Source organism: Uloborus diversus, chromosome 1 (genome assembly GCF_026930045.1).
Source record: "Uloborus diversus isolate 005 chromosome 1, Udiv.v.3.1, whole genome shotgun sequence".
In the NCBI taxonomy this organism is placed as follows: domain Eukaryota; kingdom Metazoa; phylum Arthropoda; class Arachnida; order Araneae; family Uloboridae; genus Uloborus; species Uloborus diversus.
The window spans coordinates 181,881,708-181,902,895 of record NC_072731.1 but is presented as its reverse complement, the minus strand read 5'-3'; the positions used below and the strand labels follow the sequence as shown (position 1 = coordinate 181,902,895).

General features: G+C 31.8%; 1 protein-coding gene across 1 annotated transcript in view; it reads right to left on the bottom strand.

The window, feature by feature from the left end:
- Positions 1-9,620: 9,620 nt before the first annotated feature.
- The window catches only part of LOC129223499 (ATP synthase subunit e, mitochondrial-like), a 30,418-nt gene continuing 18,850 nt past the window's right edge, over positions 9,621-21,188 (bottom strand). Inside the window, exon 4 of the mRNA XM_054858069.1 lies at positions 9,621-9,765. Coding sequence (XP_054714044.1) covers positions 9,710-9,765 — 56 coding nt within the window. The 3' untranslated portion in view covers positions 9,621-9,709. The remainder of the gene's footprint in view (positions 9,766-21,188) is intronic.

The window sequence follows — 21,188 nt, the reverse complement described above, 5'->3', positions numbered from 1 at the left end:
AGAAAAAAAAAAACGCCAAATTTGTCGCCAAGTTGGCGACAAAACTTGGCAACCAAAAAACTGGCGATATATCGCCAAGTGTCCGCCAAATTATAACACCATTTGAGGTTACATCGAAATTAACAATGATTTCCCCCCCAAAAAGGGGCAAAAGACCCCTTTAGAAACACCCGAATGCAACCAAAAGGGGAGGTGCACAACAACACCCCACTAGGAGTTTACGTACCAAATTTCAACTTTCTAGGACTTACCGTTCTTGAGTTATGCGACATACATACGCACATACATACGTCAAAAGAAAATTCGTCGTAATTAACTCGGGAATCATCATTATGGATATTTCGCGCGTCTATACGTTCTTAGGCACTCATCCATGTGTGGTCGAGTCGAAAAAAAAAACTCAACATTTATTTGGGGGTGAGTAAAATGGAAATTAAGGCCTGTTTTTGAGCGAAATTTTTTCGCAAATACAATACTTCCTTTTTTGTAAAAGGAAGTAAAAAAGGATCCAACCTTGTTTCAAGTGTTTGGAAATACGTTATTATAGTCGCTGGTTGCAATATCGTAAAATGATTGATGATAAGTTGAGTAAAACGCCCCATTAGGTAAATATATAAGGAGCATTTTTTCTCAAATTAAATAATAGTTTATCGGGACATGTTTCTTGTAATGGAGCCCCTTTTTATACATGGTTTTAAATATGAATTTAAATATCTTCTTCCTATTAAGACAATAAAACCAAAATGTCTGATAAGTGAGCTCTCCCTTTCAGTGGCTACATACCTGACTGTATAACAACAAACAGAAGCGCCATTGCACTTATTGTGTTACGCGCATTTTTGGCGAAGCACAAGAGGTGCGCAACAGCACTCAAATGCAAATGGTAAAGAAACTAAACATAGAAAATTCAGTAAAGATGTTACAAATGCTCTCATATGCTCCATATAATGTTTCCATCAAGTTCAAACGAATTTTCCAATCAAATGGTAAAAACTGAAGCCTTTACATGCTTTCATCTAAATACATTGCGTTCAACAGTTGAACTTTTTCAGCACGGGCTCAATTCTATCATGCTCAACGAAAACGATAAAAACCCGTACCTTGTAATGACAGCCTAAATTCACTAAAGTTACAAAATAGAATGTCAGCAAGTGTGCAAACATTTGTATTCAAAACGTATCATAAGTGAAACATACAAATAAATAAATGATAACAAGAAACGCTTAAACTTGAGACTTTAACTCAAACAAATGTTAAATTTTCGCCATTACAATATTATTTTCGCGAACCCCCTTTGTACGAACCACCGGTTGGGAAACGAGAATGTGTATAAAAATCAGTTTCTTCCTAACTGAAAAATTAATCAAGAAATAACTTTAGCCTAAGGATACATAATGAATTAAATCTGGTAGCACAAGTATTAAATTTGCCGCAGGTTGTTGCAAGCCGGTAAAGGCTATTAGAAAGCTAATAGATCGGTACTGAATGTATCGCCCACACCCTATCTAAATATTCTTATCAGTATGCCAGATCTATTGCGACTGCCTTGTACAGCCTTTCTTTTACTTTCAAAAAGGCTTTGAAAGACAAGGTCTGCCTGATTTACTTGATATAGAAAGGACATTTGTTATAGTCCCTCTACTGCCTTGAGGGAATTTGATGTTTCTTTTTTAAATGAAAATTCAGCTCACAGGGATGATGAAAGTCCATAGGGTGGTACTCTCTCATCTATCCTTTGATGGCTAATCGTTGTTACACTGCTTAACAGCATTAAAATTTACACAGCTTTTTTTCTTGTTTTAGCTATGCTGACTAGGTTGTAGAGAGGACAGAGGCACTGCCGTCATTAGAGGTAAGTTTAATGACAGTCTCACTCATTTTCTCAAAGGGATTAAAATATGTGAAAAGATGGAATCAACCCCCCCCCCCCCGAAGGAAAAAAAAACCACCATGGTAGGGCTGCCATCAGTTTTTCTTGAAAATAGTTGCTTTAGTAGCTTGAAATTTAAAAAAATAGTCGCCTGAAATAGTCTCATGTAATAGCCTTAGAGGAACAGATGAGTTTTTATAATTCCTTTGTTATTTTTAACTATTTCACAATTTGGTATTTTGTCAAAGAGTCTCTCATAACTAGTTTTCATTTTACATTCGCTCAGACGGTTTCGACTTATCTTCAGCAAGGATTTTTTTAGAAAAGGAGAATTCTCTCTCCACAAATGTTTCTGTAAGACAAACATAAGCTAACTTTGACAAACGTATAAAGAGGAGGATATTTTTAGTTGTGACTGAGTTCTTCTGAGCCTCTTTCCAAAAATGACCAACTCTTTCATGATGACTATTATTAGAAGGGCAAGAAATTTCCTGTTGGTAGTACTCTGCATTATTTTTTTTACAAATGCAGAATCCACATTTGGGAAGTTTAAAGCCTTTGCCAGCAGCCCAACAGGCTTTCAACTGCTATCTTTGGAAATCTGTGCTGGTTGCAAACATGTACAAAACTTTAAAATGTTAGAACTTCTGAATAGTGGAGAAGAATAATTATGTGCTACAGAGGTCATGAACCTACGGCCTGAAGGCTGAAACTTGCCTGCTATCAGAATTTGCCCGGCTTGCAAATATTTTAGGGTCTTCTTTGACTCTGCAAGCTGATTTAGAAAGCAATTTTACCTACAGTTCAGCTGAGACTAGTTAAGTCTTTTGGTCCTGTATGAGAGCTATTGAGAAAACCTGGGAGCTAAGTTTCAAAGCTGTTCACTGAATCTACAAGATAGACATTTGTCCCAGTACGTTATTTGCGTAAGAGCTCATGGGGAGCTGAGCTCCTGCACATTTTTTTCCCTCCAATTTTATGGAAATTTTGACATTTTAGGCGAAATTTAGGCTATATTTATGAGTTAAAAAAAAAAAAAAAAACAAGCTGTGCGGAGTATAGGTCTCCTAAACTTCTGTTTGTAGAAATAAAGTCCTGATTTGTCCAATTATTATCTACGTACCCAAGATAATAACGGTGTAATGAAAATGGGAAAAAAAAATATCGTATCAAAAGAAGTTCACCCAGTCAATGCTACTGAAAGAATTTGATTAATATAGATTATAAAGTCAAAAATTTCCAAACCTGATTGCCGACCTTTTGAGAAATGATACGAATCCCACTTTTTGACCTTTAAAACAACGTGTGCACCTTTTTTTGGAACACAATTTCAAATTAAAAATTAGAATTTGAAATAAAAAATTATGACTAAAATTGCCTATTTTAGTGAAACTTTATATAAAAAAAAGTAACAAACTTGCACTGTTCAGGGCAAACAAGTACAGGGTGGCGACAGGAACGACGAAAAAAAGTTCCCTCCCTGATTAAGTTCACTGAATTTCCCTGAGTTACGTTACCATAGATAATGGTTTTCTTCCTTTATCCTACCTGAAAACCATTGCATCTCTACATAGTATAATATGAAGTCTCCAAAAAGCGTCTGTTTGTTTGAACTCGCAAAACTCGAGAACTACCCGGCCGATTTTGCTGAAATTTTCAGTTTGTTCCTTTAAGTCCTGAGAAGGATGGCAGACCAGTTCGAAAACAATTCGATGAATAGTTCTTTTTTTATTCCAATTTAGGCCCAATTTTAACATAAATTCCCGAATATGGGGGTGAAAAATTACTTTCACATATTAATATTACATATTGTTCAAAAGGGTAGAATTTTCCGCGTTCTACGCTATTTGTTTCAATGCTCTAACTTTATTACAGCGGGAGTTATTTGCGTTTTTAGCTCGAATTTTTTTAGGCTTTGCTGAAATTTAGGTACTACTTTCTTCATTAAATAAATCAATAAAAAGTGAAGGAGTTGTCCCACAGCTTTCTTTTTGACGCCATTAGAAAAAGCGACCTTTTTTACTCCAGAATTAACTCGACCTATGGTCGAAAAAATAAGCTTTTATCTCGAAAGGAAAAAAGTTACAAGCCTTTTTAAATCAAGTTTCAGAAATCTCGATTCCATTCAAATTGTGAACCATTTTCTTTCGCATTTTAATTCCTTAAACTTATTTTGCTTTGTGTTTCCATGGTTACGCATTTTAAATCCATCTTTCTGGATTTAATTTCTTAAAAGTATTTCAATATCTGTCTTCATTGTTTAGAAAGGAAATCATGATGTTTTTTTTTTACTGATTTTTTACACCTGATTGTTGAATATACGTCACTTGACACAATTTTTATTTTCAAGGTGGACCGGGCAAAGCCGGGCAACACAGCTAGTATTAAATAAAATGCAGTGTTTAAAACATTTTAAGCTGTTAATTGAAAAAAAATATATATTGAAAATAAGCTTTTTTTTTTAGTAAAAATAGTACATTCAATTATCCACGGAGAAGTATTACAGGAAATCTAAAACAAATACTCTTACTTCCAGTAACCTGTTAATATGAGAATTCTAAGAAATTATTAAAACCACTCTCTTAAAGACATATCTAATCATGATAAAACTAAAAAAGTTTATTTGGAAATAATTTTGAAATGAATTTTCAAGCAGCATAATTTCATAGTATATAACTTGGTTTCAAAATAAAAGAATTTTAAAGTCGGAAAAAAAAAAAAACCTTCATATAATCTATAGCGACAGTGAATAATAAGATGGGAAAAACAAAGTTGATTTTCATTTAACATTCAATTTTAGTAATTAAATCAAAAACTCTTAAGTAAAATACCTTTTAAGCTCTTAGCAGTATCAATTTAAAAAAAAGAAGATTTTTTTTCTTGAAATCGTGATTACAGTATGCTAGCTACTTCAAGACAATGAGTAAAGGCAATGGAGCAAAGTCTTTAATGGCAGCTTCCTCTTTGCCTGCAGGGTTGTTTATTTTACATAGCATGGAACGCTTGGCAGAAAAATTCAAACTACGTAAAATAAACAACTTTATAGACACAGAAGCTTAGGAAGTTCATCCTGCGGTTAATAACTTAAGATTCAAACTTTGACCTTAAGGAAAAAATGCACAAACATGTGTCAGTGTATAATCGCACCTCACAAATTTTACTTTTTTTAAATTAGTAATTGGCGAAAATGCATAGGAAAAAAGGGTATTTAATTTTGCAAAGCAAAAAAAAAAAAAATTCTTCATTTGATCAATTTTTATTATTTTTATTATTTATTTTATTTTATTATTTTTTCGAAATTCCCCGATCAATAAAGTTCTCTGACTTTTCCCTGATCTGTCGCCACCCCTGAAGTAAATATATGTAGGGTAACATCCCCAGTAATTGGCATGGCACCAGTGATTGGCACTTCCAACAAAAATGTCCTAAAAAAAGACTCGTATCCAATTTTTTAAAAATAGAATACTATATACCAACTGAATGTACATTAATTTTAAAGATTATAACTTCAATTTATGTTACTAAATGGCAGCAGTACGTAGGAAAGAGAAACAATTGTGGCTTGTGTCAAATCATCCATTTTTGTTGCAAAAGCTTCTTCTCTGGCTTAAGGGAAGCATGCACATAAATCCATTAAAATATGACTTGAAATATATTTTAAATTTTCGTTGTCAAAAGTTTTGTTTAGTTAAAAGGTGTTGCTTTAATTGTGTAGAGGTATGTCTTCGTCCCTATTTGGAATTTTAAAATAATTATGGGTGCCATTTACTGGTGCTTCAATATTGCTAGTCCCCAGTAATTGGCATGTGTGCCAAGTACTGGGGGGAAATAGCGTCATTTCCGCGATAAAGCTGAGTGAGGTGTCATTATTTTCAGTTTTTTGCGTAAATTACGAATATGATTAAGCAGAAATTAAAATCGGTAGCTTTTGTACAGTAATTGTCAAAAAAAAAAAAAAAAAAAAAAAAAAAGCATCAAAATCATCAATTTTTGAAGTTGCTGCTTTTTGTCAATTGGAGTGACTTTAACCAGAAAAAAATCCAAATGAAAGTTAGTCTGTAATTAATTTTATACTGGGGGCTCCATCCCCTGCTCGATTCGCTCGCTAACCCCCGTTCGCCACCTACGGTATCTCAATGCCGCCTGCAGCAAGAAGAAAGAAAACCGACTTGTTGCATTTGAAAAATAAAAAAGAGGAAAACTTATGCAAAAAAGTATGCTATATGAGTTTTTAACTATACTTGGGGCAAACCTAACTTGGTAGCATTCGTAAAATCAAAACTGTAAACCGAAGGATGAAACAGCATTAATTTCAATATCTTTTCCATGGAACATTCCAAATTTATATTTTTCTCTAAAATACTTTTCCGACATGAAGAAGAGTGATTTAGCATTAATTTATATAAAACTAGTGGTACCCGCACGGCTTTGCCCGTAATAAAAAAATTAAAAGATCTTTTGGTTCGCCTGTGTGGCGAATTTTCTCTCCAATTGGCTTGTACCCATGTTACGGTTCCACGTTATGATAATTTCGTATCTCGCCAATTGGCTTGTGCCCATGTTATGGTTCTACGTTATAATTTCGTAATTTACTCGTCTATCTTAAGATAATTTTGTTCTTAAAATTGGAATACAAAAAGAACTACATCGAATTTTTGAAAAATCGCTTCGAGGTGCACACCCCCATGCTACAAACTAATTTTGTGCCAAATTTCATGAAAATCGGAGGAGCGGTCTAGGCGCTATGTGAGTCACAGAGATCCAGACAGACAGACAGACAGAGGGACTTCAGCTTTATTATAAGTAAAGATAAAGAAAAAAATTCTTCCCCATATTATCAAATTTATATGAAAAATGGGCTTAAAATTGGAATAGAAAAAGAATCTCATCGAATTTTCGAAAAATCGCTTCGAGATTCACACCCCCATGCTATAAACTAATTCTGCACCAAATTTCATGAAAATCAGCAGAACCGTCTAGGCACTATGCACGTCACAGAGATACTGACAGACAGACAGGAATCCGGGCAGAGAGAGATCCAGACAGAGAAACTTCCAGGTTTATTATTAGTAAAGATAATGAAGAAGAAAGATAAACATTCTTCCCCATATTATCAAATTTATATGAAAAATGGGCTTAAAATTGGAATAGAAAAATAATCTCATCGAATTTTTGAAAAATCGCTTCGAGGTGCACACCCCCATGCTACAAACTATCTTTGTGCCAAATTTCATGAAAATCGGCAGAATGGTCTAGGCGCTATGCGCGACACAGAGAGCCTGACAGACAGAGATCCTGACAGACAGAGATCCGGACAGACAGAGATCCTGACATACAGAGATCCTGACATACAGAGATCCTGACATACAGAGATCCCGACAGAGAGACTTTCTGCTTTATTATTAGTAAAGATTATCTATTTTACATTAACATTACTTATGTTTCTTACGATGATAAAATTTGTATGTAATTTAAAAGTAAAAAAAAAGTGATTGTTCAGTTCTATTAACATGTGCCAATTACTGGATCACAAGGTGTCATACACCTGATACAAGGGTATCAGGTGCCAATTACTGGTGATTTTGGTAACTTTTTATATGCATATTTTTATAAAAGTATCGATTCCAATATTTTTGATTTTAATGAACCAAATAGATGCACAGATGTGCACTCTTTGATACAAAAATATTTGCAAGAGAGTATTTTTTTTCTAAGTACTGAAAATAGAGGTAAGTTTAAGGACAAACTCTTAAAGTGCCAATTACTGGGGTCTTTACCCTACATCTCAGAAAAATGTTGGTGCAAAAAATGGAAGAATTTCAGGCAAGTGACTTAGATAGCTTCCAAACAATAAAGATCTTTTTAAGAAGAAAGGGGTAATGAAGAGAGCATTGTGTATGTCTTCTATTTACTATTCTGAAAACTAACAATTTTTAACTGTTTGAATTGATGAATCTCCTTAATAGGAAATCGTTGGAGGAAGACCACTAATAGCAACTATTCAGAACACAATTGGATGCATGTCTATATACAGATGCGTATCTTGTGTCTACATGTTCGGACACATAACTGGAAACTTTTCTTATTTCATGCCACTGCAATGAAAAACCAAAATTCATTTTACGGAGAGATGAAGGCTCTCGGAATTGCCCTGAAGCAACAACTAACCCTACACTATAAATTCAAGGTTGTGGTGTCCTACTATCAGACTCAAGTGCAGCAATTCCGGCTATTGGCTTTGTGGAACTTCCCATAACAGAAATCCATCAGTGTCAAGACCTCATTCAAAACCTGATACCGAAAAAATATTAAAATTACGGTGGATCCCTCCCTGGACAGAGCAGCATACTAGGAATGAACTAGCAGATTTTTTTGCGAAAAAAGATGGGACACTGTTACAACAAACCCAAAAGAGTTGTACTGCTCAATAAAACTCAACATAAAACTTTCGATGATGTAAAAGACCCAGATGCAATTACTGGATAGCAATAAAACAAAACACTGGACATTTAAAGATCTCGCTTAATAACAAGACTACCTTAAAGCCCCGTGAATTATCTTATCACCCAAATTTGTTTAAATTTGCTTTTGTCTAGAGCTACAATCTATGAAAATTTCCTTGAAGAAAATTCTGGATCTCCACCCCCCCCCCCCCCCCCGTTTCTACATTGTAATCTAACTAGGAAGGTTCGTATTACTAATTTAAAACTGCACTTGCTGTCCTTCACTTTGTAATGAAAGGTATTTTAGTAACGTTTTAAATTCTTTGTACTCACAAAAAGTTAATTTTTTATCACTAACATTTATGACTTTAAAACTGAGAGGGGCAAAGGACAACAAAATTTGTCTTGTCCCCCTAAGATTCAGCACTGTTGGCGTGTAATGGAAAGCTAATCTATCAAAGACAGATGGTCGACAAATTGCTTAAATTTCAGGAATAATCTATTTTAAATAGTTTAACGAAAGATAAAAGTGGCTGAGCTTCCGTATACAGAAAGAAAGCATGATTTCCTTTATTGTTCCGAAAGTGGGGAGTAAGTAAAAGAGCATTGTTTAGTCTCTACAATTATGAAGGTACTTCTTATTCCTTCCTTAGAATAAATGGAAAGCATCAATTTTTCATAGTCAGCTTAATGTCAATCTACGTTGAGTGCAGGGAAGGCATTTAACCTGGAAAATAACGCGAGGGAAGCACTTCTCCCAAACTTTATATAGTAGTCTTTGTCCAAAATCATCTTTGAGAGATCCAGAGTATCTTTGTTGACGTTGTAGGAAGGGAGCTTTGGGGACTCCCTGCCTCCCGGAATTTGAACTTTTTTTAGTGTAATTTTATAGGTAGAGATTTAGTCACAAAACGTAGGGCATCACTCTCTAATGGCACTTCCAGAGCACTGTGCTGGTGCCCTGCAGTGAACATACATTGATTGGGGTTGTAAATTTCAAACCATCTTTTGAAATCCACCCAAACTTGACTCATAGTTTCATAAGTTAACTCGTTAAAACAAAAGGAAACTTGTCTTCACATGAAGCACTCCTCTAGTAAAAGCACTCACCACGCCGTTAAAAAATGACACACACAGCATAAATTATTGGGGGGCCCCGAGCCCCCCTCCCCCAACCCCCGTGAAGTCGGCGCTAGTGGCAATTCTCTGCTATGTAGGTCTAATGGCACATAGTCAGTTTTATGCAAAATATACTGCGTTTCTTTTCTACGACATTACTAGTAATACAGCAATGAAACATACTACAATTACATTTTACAAGTAAAGTTTTAATACGAACAATACAAACAAAAGTCTTCTAAATTCTGTGAATCATTACTAAATTCTAATAACATTTTCAAAAGTCCTTAGGAACAGGAACACCACATTCCTTAGCCAAATAAATCATTTCATCTGAAAATCAAAAATAAGCATTAGAGCAATGTACTCAAACTATTGCACACCGCAATTTAATCATGAGTTTAATAAATAGTTGAAGGTAATGTACAAATCATTGAAAAAATGTTTTCTGAAAAAAACCTTATGTTGTGATTAGACAGGGTTGCTGCAATAAGAAATTTGAGAGCTTCAAAGAAGTTGCAAAATTTCTTCATTCATTATTGATTTATTTATGCATGGCATATAATGGTTATTTTGGACTGTGAAAATAAAAAAATAAAAAGAACAATTTTGTTTTCAATGAAAAATCTTTCAATGTAACATCAATTCATCAATATTCATAATCATGGTTAATATTTTGTTCATTTTTTTTCTGTAAATTTTTCTGAGACAACAGAAGAAATTGGAAAAATTTGTTGAAATGAAATTTATTTGCAATTTTTTTAGTGCTTTTGGCACCACTTGACAAGTGAAATTGTTACGTAATTGAAATATTTTTATACAGGGTGGCGACAGGAACTGTGAAAAAAAGTTCCCTGACTTTTCCCTGATTTCCCTGATTAAGTTCACCAAATTTCCCTGATTTACGTTACCAATAATAATGTTTTTTTTTCTATGCTCTACTTGAAATCCATTGTATGTTTGTATAAAATGCAGTATTTTAAACAGTTTTAAGTTGTGTAAAGTTGAACTAAAGATATATTTTTAAAAGATGCTACTTTTTAATATAGAATGATTTTTTTAAAAAAAAAAACATATCAAGTCAATTTTTTGGGAACAAAAACCTACAAAACAGTATATTAAATTTTTCTACATGAAAAGATTAGAGAAAATTAAAAAAAAAAAAAACTTTTCTTCCAGAAACCACTTACATAAAAATTTTCAGAAACTATTAAAATTACTCTTAAAAACATATGTGTATTTATGATAGAACTAAAAAGTAATTGAAATTATTTTGAACTAAGTTTTCAAACAGTATAATAATTGTTGCAAGAATAACAACTAATAGTGATAGAATAGAAGTAATGTAGTTATTCTTATATAACTAATTGCCACATTTATGCAAAACAGATGAAACCATTTGACATCCATTCATAGGGAGCTTTTCTCTAATCAAGAACATAGGTTTTAATGAATGAATACAGCATTTTAACAATAAAAAAGAAAATAAAGATATTTATTTAAGTACACGAGTTAGCTCTATTTCAAATGATTTCAGTATGTAACGAAAAAACTCTTAGATTGCTTTTGTAACAAACAACTTTGAAATGCAAAAAAAAAAAAGCAATTAGTTAATTTCAAAATATATAAACGAAGAATACAACTTGGTTATAAAATAAAAGAATCATTTAAGTCTAAAGGAAAGAAAAACCTTTATAATCTACGGTGATAACAAATAGTATAACGGCAAAAAAATTTTTTAAATTGAAAGTTCAATTTTAGCAATTAAATTAAAAACGCGAAGAAGTAATAACTTTTAAGCTTTTATAGTATTAATTCAAAAACCAAAGATTTCTTCTTGAAATTGTGATTACAGAACGCTAATTACTTCGAGACAAAGGAATAAAGGCAAAAGAGCTTAGATATTAATGAAGGCTTCCTCTTTGCCTGTATGGTTGTTAATTTTACGTAGCATTGAAAGCGTAAAGGGAAATTTCAAGCTAGGTAAAATAAAAAATCTAACAGACACAGAAGCAATTTTAGGAAGTTCATCCTGTGGTTAATAAGTAAGATTCGATACTTTAACGTTGAGGAAAAAAGATGCACAAATATGCGGCAGTGTATAATCGCACCTCATTAATTTTACTTTTTTTTTTGAACAGACAATTGGCGAAAAATGCATAGGGAATTAGAGTACTTAATTTTGTAAAGCAAAAAAAAATTTTTTTTTTCTTCATAAAATCCATTTCCCCTGATTTTTTGTAATTTTTTCAAAATTCCCTGATATTTCCCTGACTTTTCCCTGATTAATAAAGTTCCCTGACTTTTCCCTGATCTCCCTGATCTGTCGCCACCCTGTTATACATCAATTATTGATAATGGAATATTTTAATTATGCACTTAATAAAATATTTGCAAATGAATCTAATTAATCTACAATGAAAGTAATAACACGTAGCAATACAGTCAAACCCTGATAACACGAAGTCGCTTTATGCAAAATTTCCCGTGACACAAAATAAATGCAATTCCTTGTCATGTAAAGCTAAACATTAGTGCTAAATCAATTGTTTGAGATGAAGGCCATTTAAGACCAGGGTTCGTACTCAATTTCAGAAATAAAATGAAGGAGTTTTGGAGGAGTTTTGAAGGAGTAAAATGAGATTTTGAAGGAGTACTAATGGGTTGTCCTTAAAGGATGTCACACTTTTTTTCAACAACCCCTTCACCCTTTTTCACAAAGTGTCACATGTCATAGTTTTAATAAACATATTGTTATAATAACGGTGCGATGTCACTTTTTGCCACCCTCTCTTCCCCTTGTCATAATTTCATGAACCTGTCCTCCCCTCAAGGCATGACATCACTTGTGGATTACCCTTTTTACAATATCATAACTACGATTTACTAAACAATTTTTTTTTGCTTAACACAATCACTTAACATAGTACACTCATTTAAGTATTTTTAACTAGTTAAAAAAATAATTAGACAAACTGACTTTTGCTGCTGAGAGTGTGGTGGAGCAAAAAACAATTATCATAAAACTTGAAAAAATATACAAGCACCATTCAAGATTGTTTTACTTCACCTACGAAATGTCTTAGTCATCTAATAATGTTTCACCTTCAACTTTTATGACTTCTATGATCAATTTGTAAATCACATCTTTATGAAAAAAATAAATATACGAAATTACTGCATTGAAATTGTCTTTATGCCTTTGCCTTTGTGGCGAAGTTAAGTTATCGAGCGAAGTATTTTAAGTTACTATCATAAAGGAAGATTATGCAGCCTTTAACGAAAAAAGAAGGAGTTTTGAAGGAGTTAAAACCAAAATGAAGTAGTTTGAAGGGCCCTTCAAAAAAATTTCCTAAATGAAGGGTGAGGAGTTTTGAAGGAGCGTACGAACCCTAAAGACTAAATCCTGCTTAAGACAAAAAAACTAAGGTCATGAGAAAAAAGAAAGGATTCTCTATCTTTTTACATGGAATTTCCTTACAAACTTCTGCAGGTTTAAATATCTAAATGAAGCAAAGGTGGCAATGCAAACTATGCAACGATTGTTAATGCAGCAGGAGAATGATTTGCAGGTATTAAATTGTTTGGATGGACATTTGTATAAAAGGATGTTTGATGTTACTTCGAAAAAGTGAAGCAAAAATCTATAAAAAAGTTAGTTTTTCAATTAATGTATACAGGCAATACAATTTGTTCAGATTTTATATACATTTTTGTGGTTGATACTAGTTTATTTGACAAAATACATACTTCTTACTTAAACTTATTTTCTGAACAACAGAATTTTTTTTTTTTTTTTTTTTTGTCAGTTTACTCTTGATTGAAGTTTTGTTATACCGACATTACAAATGTTGATATAGTTCTTATAAGTTGAGTAATCAATGTCCAAAGTCTTTGCTAAAATGAAACTTGTGCTGCAACAGACTTGGACTGCATAAACATTTTAATGTAAAAGTATAAGATTTAAAGAAATCAATCTGTTGAACAGAACTGCATTAATAGAAAAATAAATGGTTTATTCTAAGACTGAATACTGAAAAAAAAAGTAGTTACACCAGTTTTGTTTATGAAGTAGATTACAATCTAAGAGATTATGTAGAAAATGGTACATAACATAATATTTACTATAACATGACCCTGACATTTATACTGTCAGGGTTAACAGCAGGCAGAGAGAGTAAAAAGGAGAAGAAACCCAAAACTGCATCAAAATAGCCCTTGGACAGCCCAATATCCAAAAGATATTTTTAAAGGCCAATTTACCAATATTAAAGCTAAAATGGAATTTTTTCTAAACTAATTATGAATGAAGCTAATTTTTAAGTTTCAAATTAATATATGTCACATACTGTTCTTGAAGCAAAGTATTCTAGTAATCCTGAAATTTCAACTATAAAGATGATCAGGAAAATCTTAACACACAAAATACAAATATAATAGAGTAATTTAACAGTTGCATTAATCTAGTGCTTCGATGGACATCTAAAAAAGACTGCATTCAAATAGTGACAAAACTTACGATTATAGAATCATCTAAAACTCGTTTTCATGCCACCCCCCTTCTTTTTTTTTCTCAGTTTTCAAAATTTCATTGTGTACATTTTTGAGAAAGTTTATCACAGCTTTTAACCAATACATGATTTGGGAATTACTTTAGTTAGAAAAGTATCAAAGCATTCTGTTATAATTTTTTCAGCATCATATAGTGCAGAGAGGGAGGCAAAAACGTAAATCTCTTATCATAAGTATATAAATTTAACAATTTTTTGTTTTGGCTTTCATTTGTTTCTCAATCTGTACAAATTTATTGCATTCCTTGCACTGCACATGGACCATTGATATCCATTTAAACTTTAACTTTATAAGGGAAAATAAAAGCAACCATTTCTCACTCCTTAGTCCCCGAAATAAAGGACTGAGGGAGCCCAAGTGCAATTTTGGCCTCATACTGCTAATTTTGCACATTTTTATGCAAAAAAAATTACTTTTAAATTTAAGACATTTGATTTCATGGTGTTGAGAATGAAATCATAACTTAAAAAAAAAAGGTTTGCTTGTAGAGTACTAACAAATTACAACAATATTTCATGTGGTAGAGCAGCGGTTTCCAACCTGTGTTTTGCAAAAAAAAATATTGTAATGGCGGAGATTTAACACGTCTATTTCTTATGAAGTCTCATGTTCAAGCGGTTTCAAGCAAATTTTGCACATTTTTTTTATTCATTTGTCTCTCGCACATTCTATACTCTTAGCATGAAACATTACTTGATGAAAACATTACATGGGAGCATATGCGAGCGTCTCAAATAGTTTGATGTTTAGTTCCTTTAACATTTGAGTTCGACGCTCTTCTCTTGTATTGAGTTCAAATATGCATAGAAGTGAGATCACGCTTTTGTTTGTTGCTATAATTTTTACACTACATAGACTACAATTTACTTTAAGCTTTATTGCGGAAAAAGAGAAAGAATGGCTAGCAACCCAAAAAATAACACAGGAAGTAAGAAAAATTAATTACTTTTGAAAAATTATCATTGATGAATGTTTGGCAGTATGAGATTTATGCAAAAAAAAAAAAAAAAAATGTAATTTAACTATGCAAATTAATTTGCTCTATGTGTGAATAAGGAATTTATGAAATTTGTGTAGAAAAGTTCTTTTGTAGTAAGCAGGCTTAAAAATATTTGGTTAGTTAAAAATTACCTTTTGGGGTAAAATTTGGGGTAAATGCGTACATTGAAAAATAGATGCTTATATATTTTTTAATACACACATTTTACTGCGCACTTATACCATAATTACAAGAAAATTCTTCAGCAATCAAACGATTAATGTACGCAGTATATCCTTTTCAAACAACTAGGCTCGTAGTCCTTTTTAAGAAGGCTTAAACTTAGAGATCTTTCTCATTTTAAAAGAAGAAAGAAGTTCATTTAGTTAATCTGAGAGAGTTCCCTGAAAGGTATTTCAATGATCATTCTTTAATTGACTTCTGATTTAGCGATTAGAAAAAAATTCAGCCAAATTTTGAGCCTCGATGTTCCACAAATATTTCATTTTCAAAATTAATTGAAGCTTAACAAAGAATAATCAGAGTTTATTTTTTGGTGAATTTGGTTTGCACTCATTTCTTAGCAATCATTTTAAGTTAGTAGCAATATTAAATTTTTTTTTTGCAATTATGTTTTTGTTCTATGGAGCAGCATCAAAATAAAAATCTCCCAAATTTTATTTCCTATGGGTATGTGTGTGTGCGCCCAGGGTTTTTTTTTTTTTTGGGGGGGGGGGGGCTTGTTACTTATTACCTAGTACTCAAGGAGTTCCCCAACTTCTTCCGGAGTTTGAAGGTGTTCGCAAGGGGGAAAAGGTTAGGAAATGCTGCGGTAGAGCATACCTTTTACAGCAAGAATTTTTTTTTAAAAGGAAAAAGATAGGTTATCTTTTTCCTTTTCATTGATATCTGTTGAGATTTTAATTTGTTCCTGATGTTTTCTCATGCAAATGCGGGGGACGAATCGGCAATTACGTTTTCTTGCCGATTCGTCAGTGTGATGTCACACTCGTTTTGCTGCAGCATTATCATTTTTTTCCTATAAAAGCTTGTGCCCTTTAGTTAAAATGGAGAGTTGACCATTTAAGTAACATGTTTCTGCATGAAGTTAATATTGAACATGATTTTAACGTTTAAATTTACAAATAAAACTAAATGCTTTTAAATTTATGCCCTGTTTCATTTTTCCACTGCGTAAATCTCAACAATCTAATATGGAGGGCAAAAAACACTTCACATTATTGTCAAAATAAAAACTTGAGTTTGACTTGCTTGACTCATGAAAACCATGAAATCTCAAACATTTTAACAGAACGTAAAATCTAAACTGTTTGAGGTTCACTATAAATATTTTGTATGCTTTCTTACGTACATAAAAAGAGCAACCACGCCAAATTTTATTAAAATCCGCAACTACGGGTGACAGACCACATTTTTTTAAAAATTGACTTTGTATGGAAAGAAACAAAAACTAAAATAAATGGAAGATATAAATTATCAAAATACTGAATAAAATGAAGATACATAAGGTAGCACCTGTTAAATGATTTTTCAACATTAAGAATTATTGAAAAAAAATCAATGGATGCAGAAGGATTGAAAGCTCAAACAAGGCATGCAATCTTGGGAGAAGCACATGAGAAGATACATAGTCACGTATCCCAAGGTATTGTTTTTAGGAAAAACCACATTAACTGAAGAGTTAAGGGGGGGGGGGGGAATAGAAAGTATAAAAAAATGGGGATAAAAAATGAAGATAAATCTGAATTTTTTCAGCTTTTAAACAAAAACAAGATTAGTCTGAGGCCTGCAAGAGAGAAAAAAGTTTAAAACCTACAGAAAAGGCCAGAGTTCTGGCAAAACTTTAAAAATCTCATATCTGTGTTGTAATGTTTTTTAACTAGTTGTTTAAATAAAACTTTTGATAGAATAAATTTCTTCCTTCTATTTTATTTGAAAAGACATGAAACCCCCTAGAAGTTACAGTTCTATTTGAATTTAAGTCGAGTACTAAACCAAAATTTAAAAAATCAGAATTAAAACAAAAAAATGTTCAGCTAAAAACTAATATTCCTTTCTTATTCATAGTGGATAACATTTCATGAAACCTTAAGTTGTATATTTCACATGGTTTTGATTAAGTTGAAGTTGAATTACAGCTTAAACCAAAATAAAAGAATCTAAACAAAAAACTTATTTTCACTAATTCATAGAGAATTTTATCAGCCTCTATCAGTGGGGAGAGTCTAAATGTTTTTTTTTCTTTTTTATTTGAGATTTTCAGACACAGGACTAGGTTGGACCAAGTCACTTCTTCAATTTGAACACTCCAACACACATGAGTTAGCTCATAAAAATCTGCAAGTTTTTTGCAGAATTTAGCAAACATGAAGACTGCAAATTGCAAAATTTCTCTAAAAAGCGGAAAATGCTGGTTTGTTAACCTTTTAGCTATAGGGAAACAAACATTTAAAAAAAATTAATGCTTAAAATTTCAGGGTTTTTATTTTTATTTTTTTGTAATTTCAGGGCTCCCAACACATTTTAGCCATAGAAAAGGGTAAAAGAGGACCACTTTGAATCAAAACGGGGACCAAAAAGGACCAGTTAGGATTAAAAAGAGGACCTTGAGAGGACCATTCATAGTTAAACCCAGGGAAGCACCAAAAGGCAAATTAGCTGCCTGGCACTAAATACATGAAGATAATTTGTTAATTAACCATAATAATGATTTTTAATGATAAATCCTTATCACCTTCTGCACAACTGAATTTTTTATAAAATTGAATTATATTATTTACACAAATATTTGAATAGGGGGGGGGGGGTGACAAGCAAGCATGTAACTGACCATCTTACAGAGTAACTTTAATTGTAAAATAAATTTTCTGCTAATTAACAGGTAAAAACTGGCTAATTAAAAATAATCACCTAAGTGAGCGATGAATTAGTGCATACCTAATAAAGACTTTTTAGATATAGTTATTACAGTAAACACCTTAGCACATAGTAGTTTACAAAATTTTTCACATAACCAGTTTAAAGAGAATTTATTTTGATATAAGGTACCGCAAGACAAGAAGCTATAGTTTAGAGGCCAGGAGGTCCCCTCCCCCTCCACAGCCCTTGGCTTTTACACAGATTTCCAGCCTACATATGGTACATTTATATACATATGAGAGTTTATGATCAAACACCAAAGCAGGAGGTAATTTCTGGCTATGCTACTGATTGACTAAGTTCAAAAATATTAGAGGATTGCAAATCATTTATTAGTACGCTAAGTATCCAAATCATTTCTTCATATGTATGTATTAGTTGTTCGGGCACCAAAAAATATTGTAACTGTCTTCATGTATATATAAAAATTAGTGAGAAAGAAATTTTTTTAATAAAGCTTCCACACCCAAAAATATACAAATGTGCTCAAGCGATAAATACACTGAATGTAAATTTGAGGCAGCTTTTACTGGATAAATTAATGTAATAAATAAATGTGTAATTTCAGATTCATAGAGCTATATTTTCAAATTTAAAATACTCATTTTGAGTATTTAAAATAAAAATAAGGATACAAAGTTTTAGTTTTTAAAAATAAAATTAAATAATATAATTTGAGGTAGCACATGTCGAAACAGCTTCCAATTTTCAAAAATATTAAAATAATTACAAGATGCAAAAGCATTGAAATCTTGAACACGAGAATCAAATTTTCGCGAAGTATGTTCACTGATGGCATAATTTCCAAAAAAAAAAAAAACTCTAAAACTAAACATGACTAAAATTGAACATAAAATATGCTAGTCTAGGATAGCATATGTGAAAATAACATTCAATTGCGCAAAACATCAAAATATTTACAAGATGCAAAAAGATTGAAATCTCAAACATAAGAAGCAATTCTTCGCGAAGTTCGAGTAAGTGCAATGCTGCTATGGTTCCAAAAATAAAAAAGTTAATTGCCTATTAAAAATAACCAAAAAATATGCTAATCTAAGGAGGTGTTATATCAAAATAACTTCTGATTGCCAAAAATATCAAAATATTTACAAGATGCAAAGAGATTGAAATCTCAAAACCCAGCAAGCAATTTTCGGCGAAGTCCAAAAAAGTTTGATGTTACCATGGTTCCAAAAAAAAAAAAAAGTAGTTCATTATCTATCGGAATTAAACATAAAATAAGCTAATCTAAGTTAATGAATGTTAAAATAACTATTGATTGTCAAAAATATCAAAATATTAACAAGATGCAAAAAGATTGAACTTGCAAACGCAGGAAGTAATTTTTTGCGATGAACACAAGTTCAGAAAATTGCACTGATGAAACATTCTTGATTTTTTTCAAGGTTTTTCGAGGGCGTACGAACCTGTGAGAAATTTCGGTAGCAAAATGCTTTGATTTGAAGTCATAACTCCTCCCCCAAACTTCTCCATTTGCTAGATTTCCATGTTACAGCGGTTGAAGGAGGAGTAATGACGTCAATCTGAAGTGAAATAGTACCAGAAAGTTAGGTTCAATAGAAAAATGGCGCCACGGCCGCGTGTTTGGGCGTAACAAACGTCAGCACACAGTATCTTTTAATGTAATGAAAATTTTTAAAATCTGATTTTTGAGTAAAAACAATATAAAAGCGGACTAAACGGACCAAAATGTTAAAAAGCGGTCTAAAGCGGACTTTTCCCTAAAAAACGGACTTTGGCGGGAAAAGTGGACCATTTGGGAGCCCTGTAATTTTAATCCCCAGATAATTCTTTAGGAACTGCTTCCTCTCTGTTTATTTTTTATACTGGCTGTTCAAATGATTTAGCAACTTTTACAAGGACCAGCAATCACTTACGTATTCCTTTACTAATTAAATTACATTCCTTTATTTTAATTCACTTATTTTCTTATTCATTCACAATTTTATTCAATCATTTATTTTTTCTTATTAATTAATTTATTAATTAGTTTACTGGTGCGTTATCTTTAAATTTATTTATTCAGCTTTTTGATTATTTAGTAATTTAATCTAAAGTATTTTTTACAATACAATAGAAAGCATTTCATCAGACAATTATAATTATTTTTCGCTTTATCCAATGAAAAAAAAAAGTGAAAAATTTTCAGCTTTTTTTGAAGGCACAAATTTACTGCCAAGAATAACAAAATAATGTTTCAACTGCTATTATAACATACATTGTTATTTCTTTAGTACTGCAATTTTGAAAACAAATTTCCAATTTGTTCATTCCGAAAAAGCTATGTCATCTTAACCATTTCACTTTGCAGCAAACATTCCCCTACTATTTCCTATACAGTGATCAGTATAAAGTATTCTGAGCAAAAATTTAATTTTTTTTTCTTTCTTTTTAAGAAGCATGTTTTAAAAAAAATCCCTTACTTTTTCTTCCTAACACTAAAAAATAGAATTACAAAAGCAGATTTGCATGAAATTGGCAGAATGTTGCCAATTAGCGGAAAAATCACTTGTGGGGAAAAATGTCTAGCATGAAAAGAATTATTCCTGAAGACTTGGTTTTCCTAGATAATGTTGTAAAAGAGAATTTCAATTAATTTAATATATCAAACCAGACAGCTGAAAATAATCACCTCATTAAGGTATCACATATTGTATGTTAAAATAAAATTTTTTCCACAATTTCATGTACAATAAATACATTCTTCATCACCTAAACGGCAAAACAACAATTTCTATATAAGTATTATAAATAAAATTATTTACAGGAATATTATTTAAAGTTTAAAATATAAAATATTATATTGAAATTGCACCTTAATAAAGAAATCTTATAACAAAACAAAACTTATTATTATAGTAGTTAAAATGCAATACTCTTTTAGGTGCTTTACATACATGCTCTGGAAATAAAATTTACAATGTAATGAAACAAGTAAAATTTTAAATAAATTAAAATTAATAGAAACTGATTTCAGAATATCTAATCACAATGGTCATAGAACTCACATAGGCATTTTAAAGGAAGTAGTTTGCTCCTTCCTAGAAGTCAAGGTGGATGAGGTGTTCAAATTTTTTATGAGAAAATATCAAATCATTAAAACGAAGATAAAAAATCTCTTTCAATTTTGATCTCTTGAATATAAATGATGATTTCTATGTCCTTTGGAGCCAGATATGAAATGAAATTCACACACCAGCAGAATTGCAAATTTCCTCACACACTGAAAAAATGGAACTAAAAA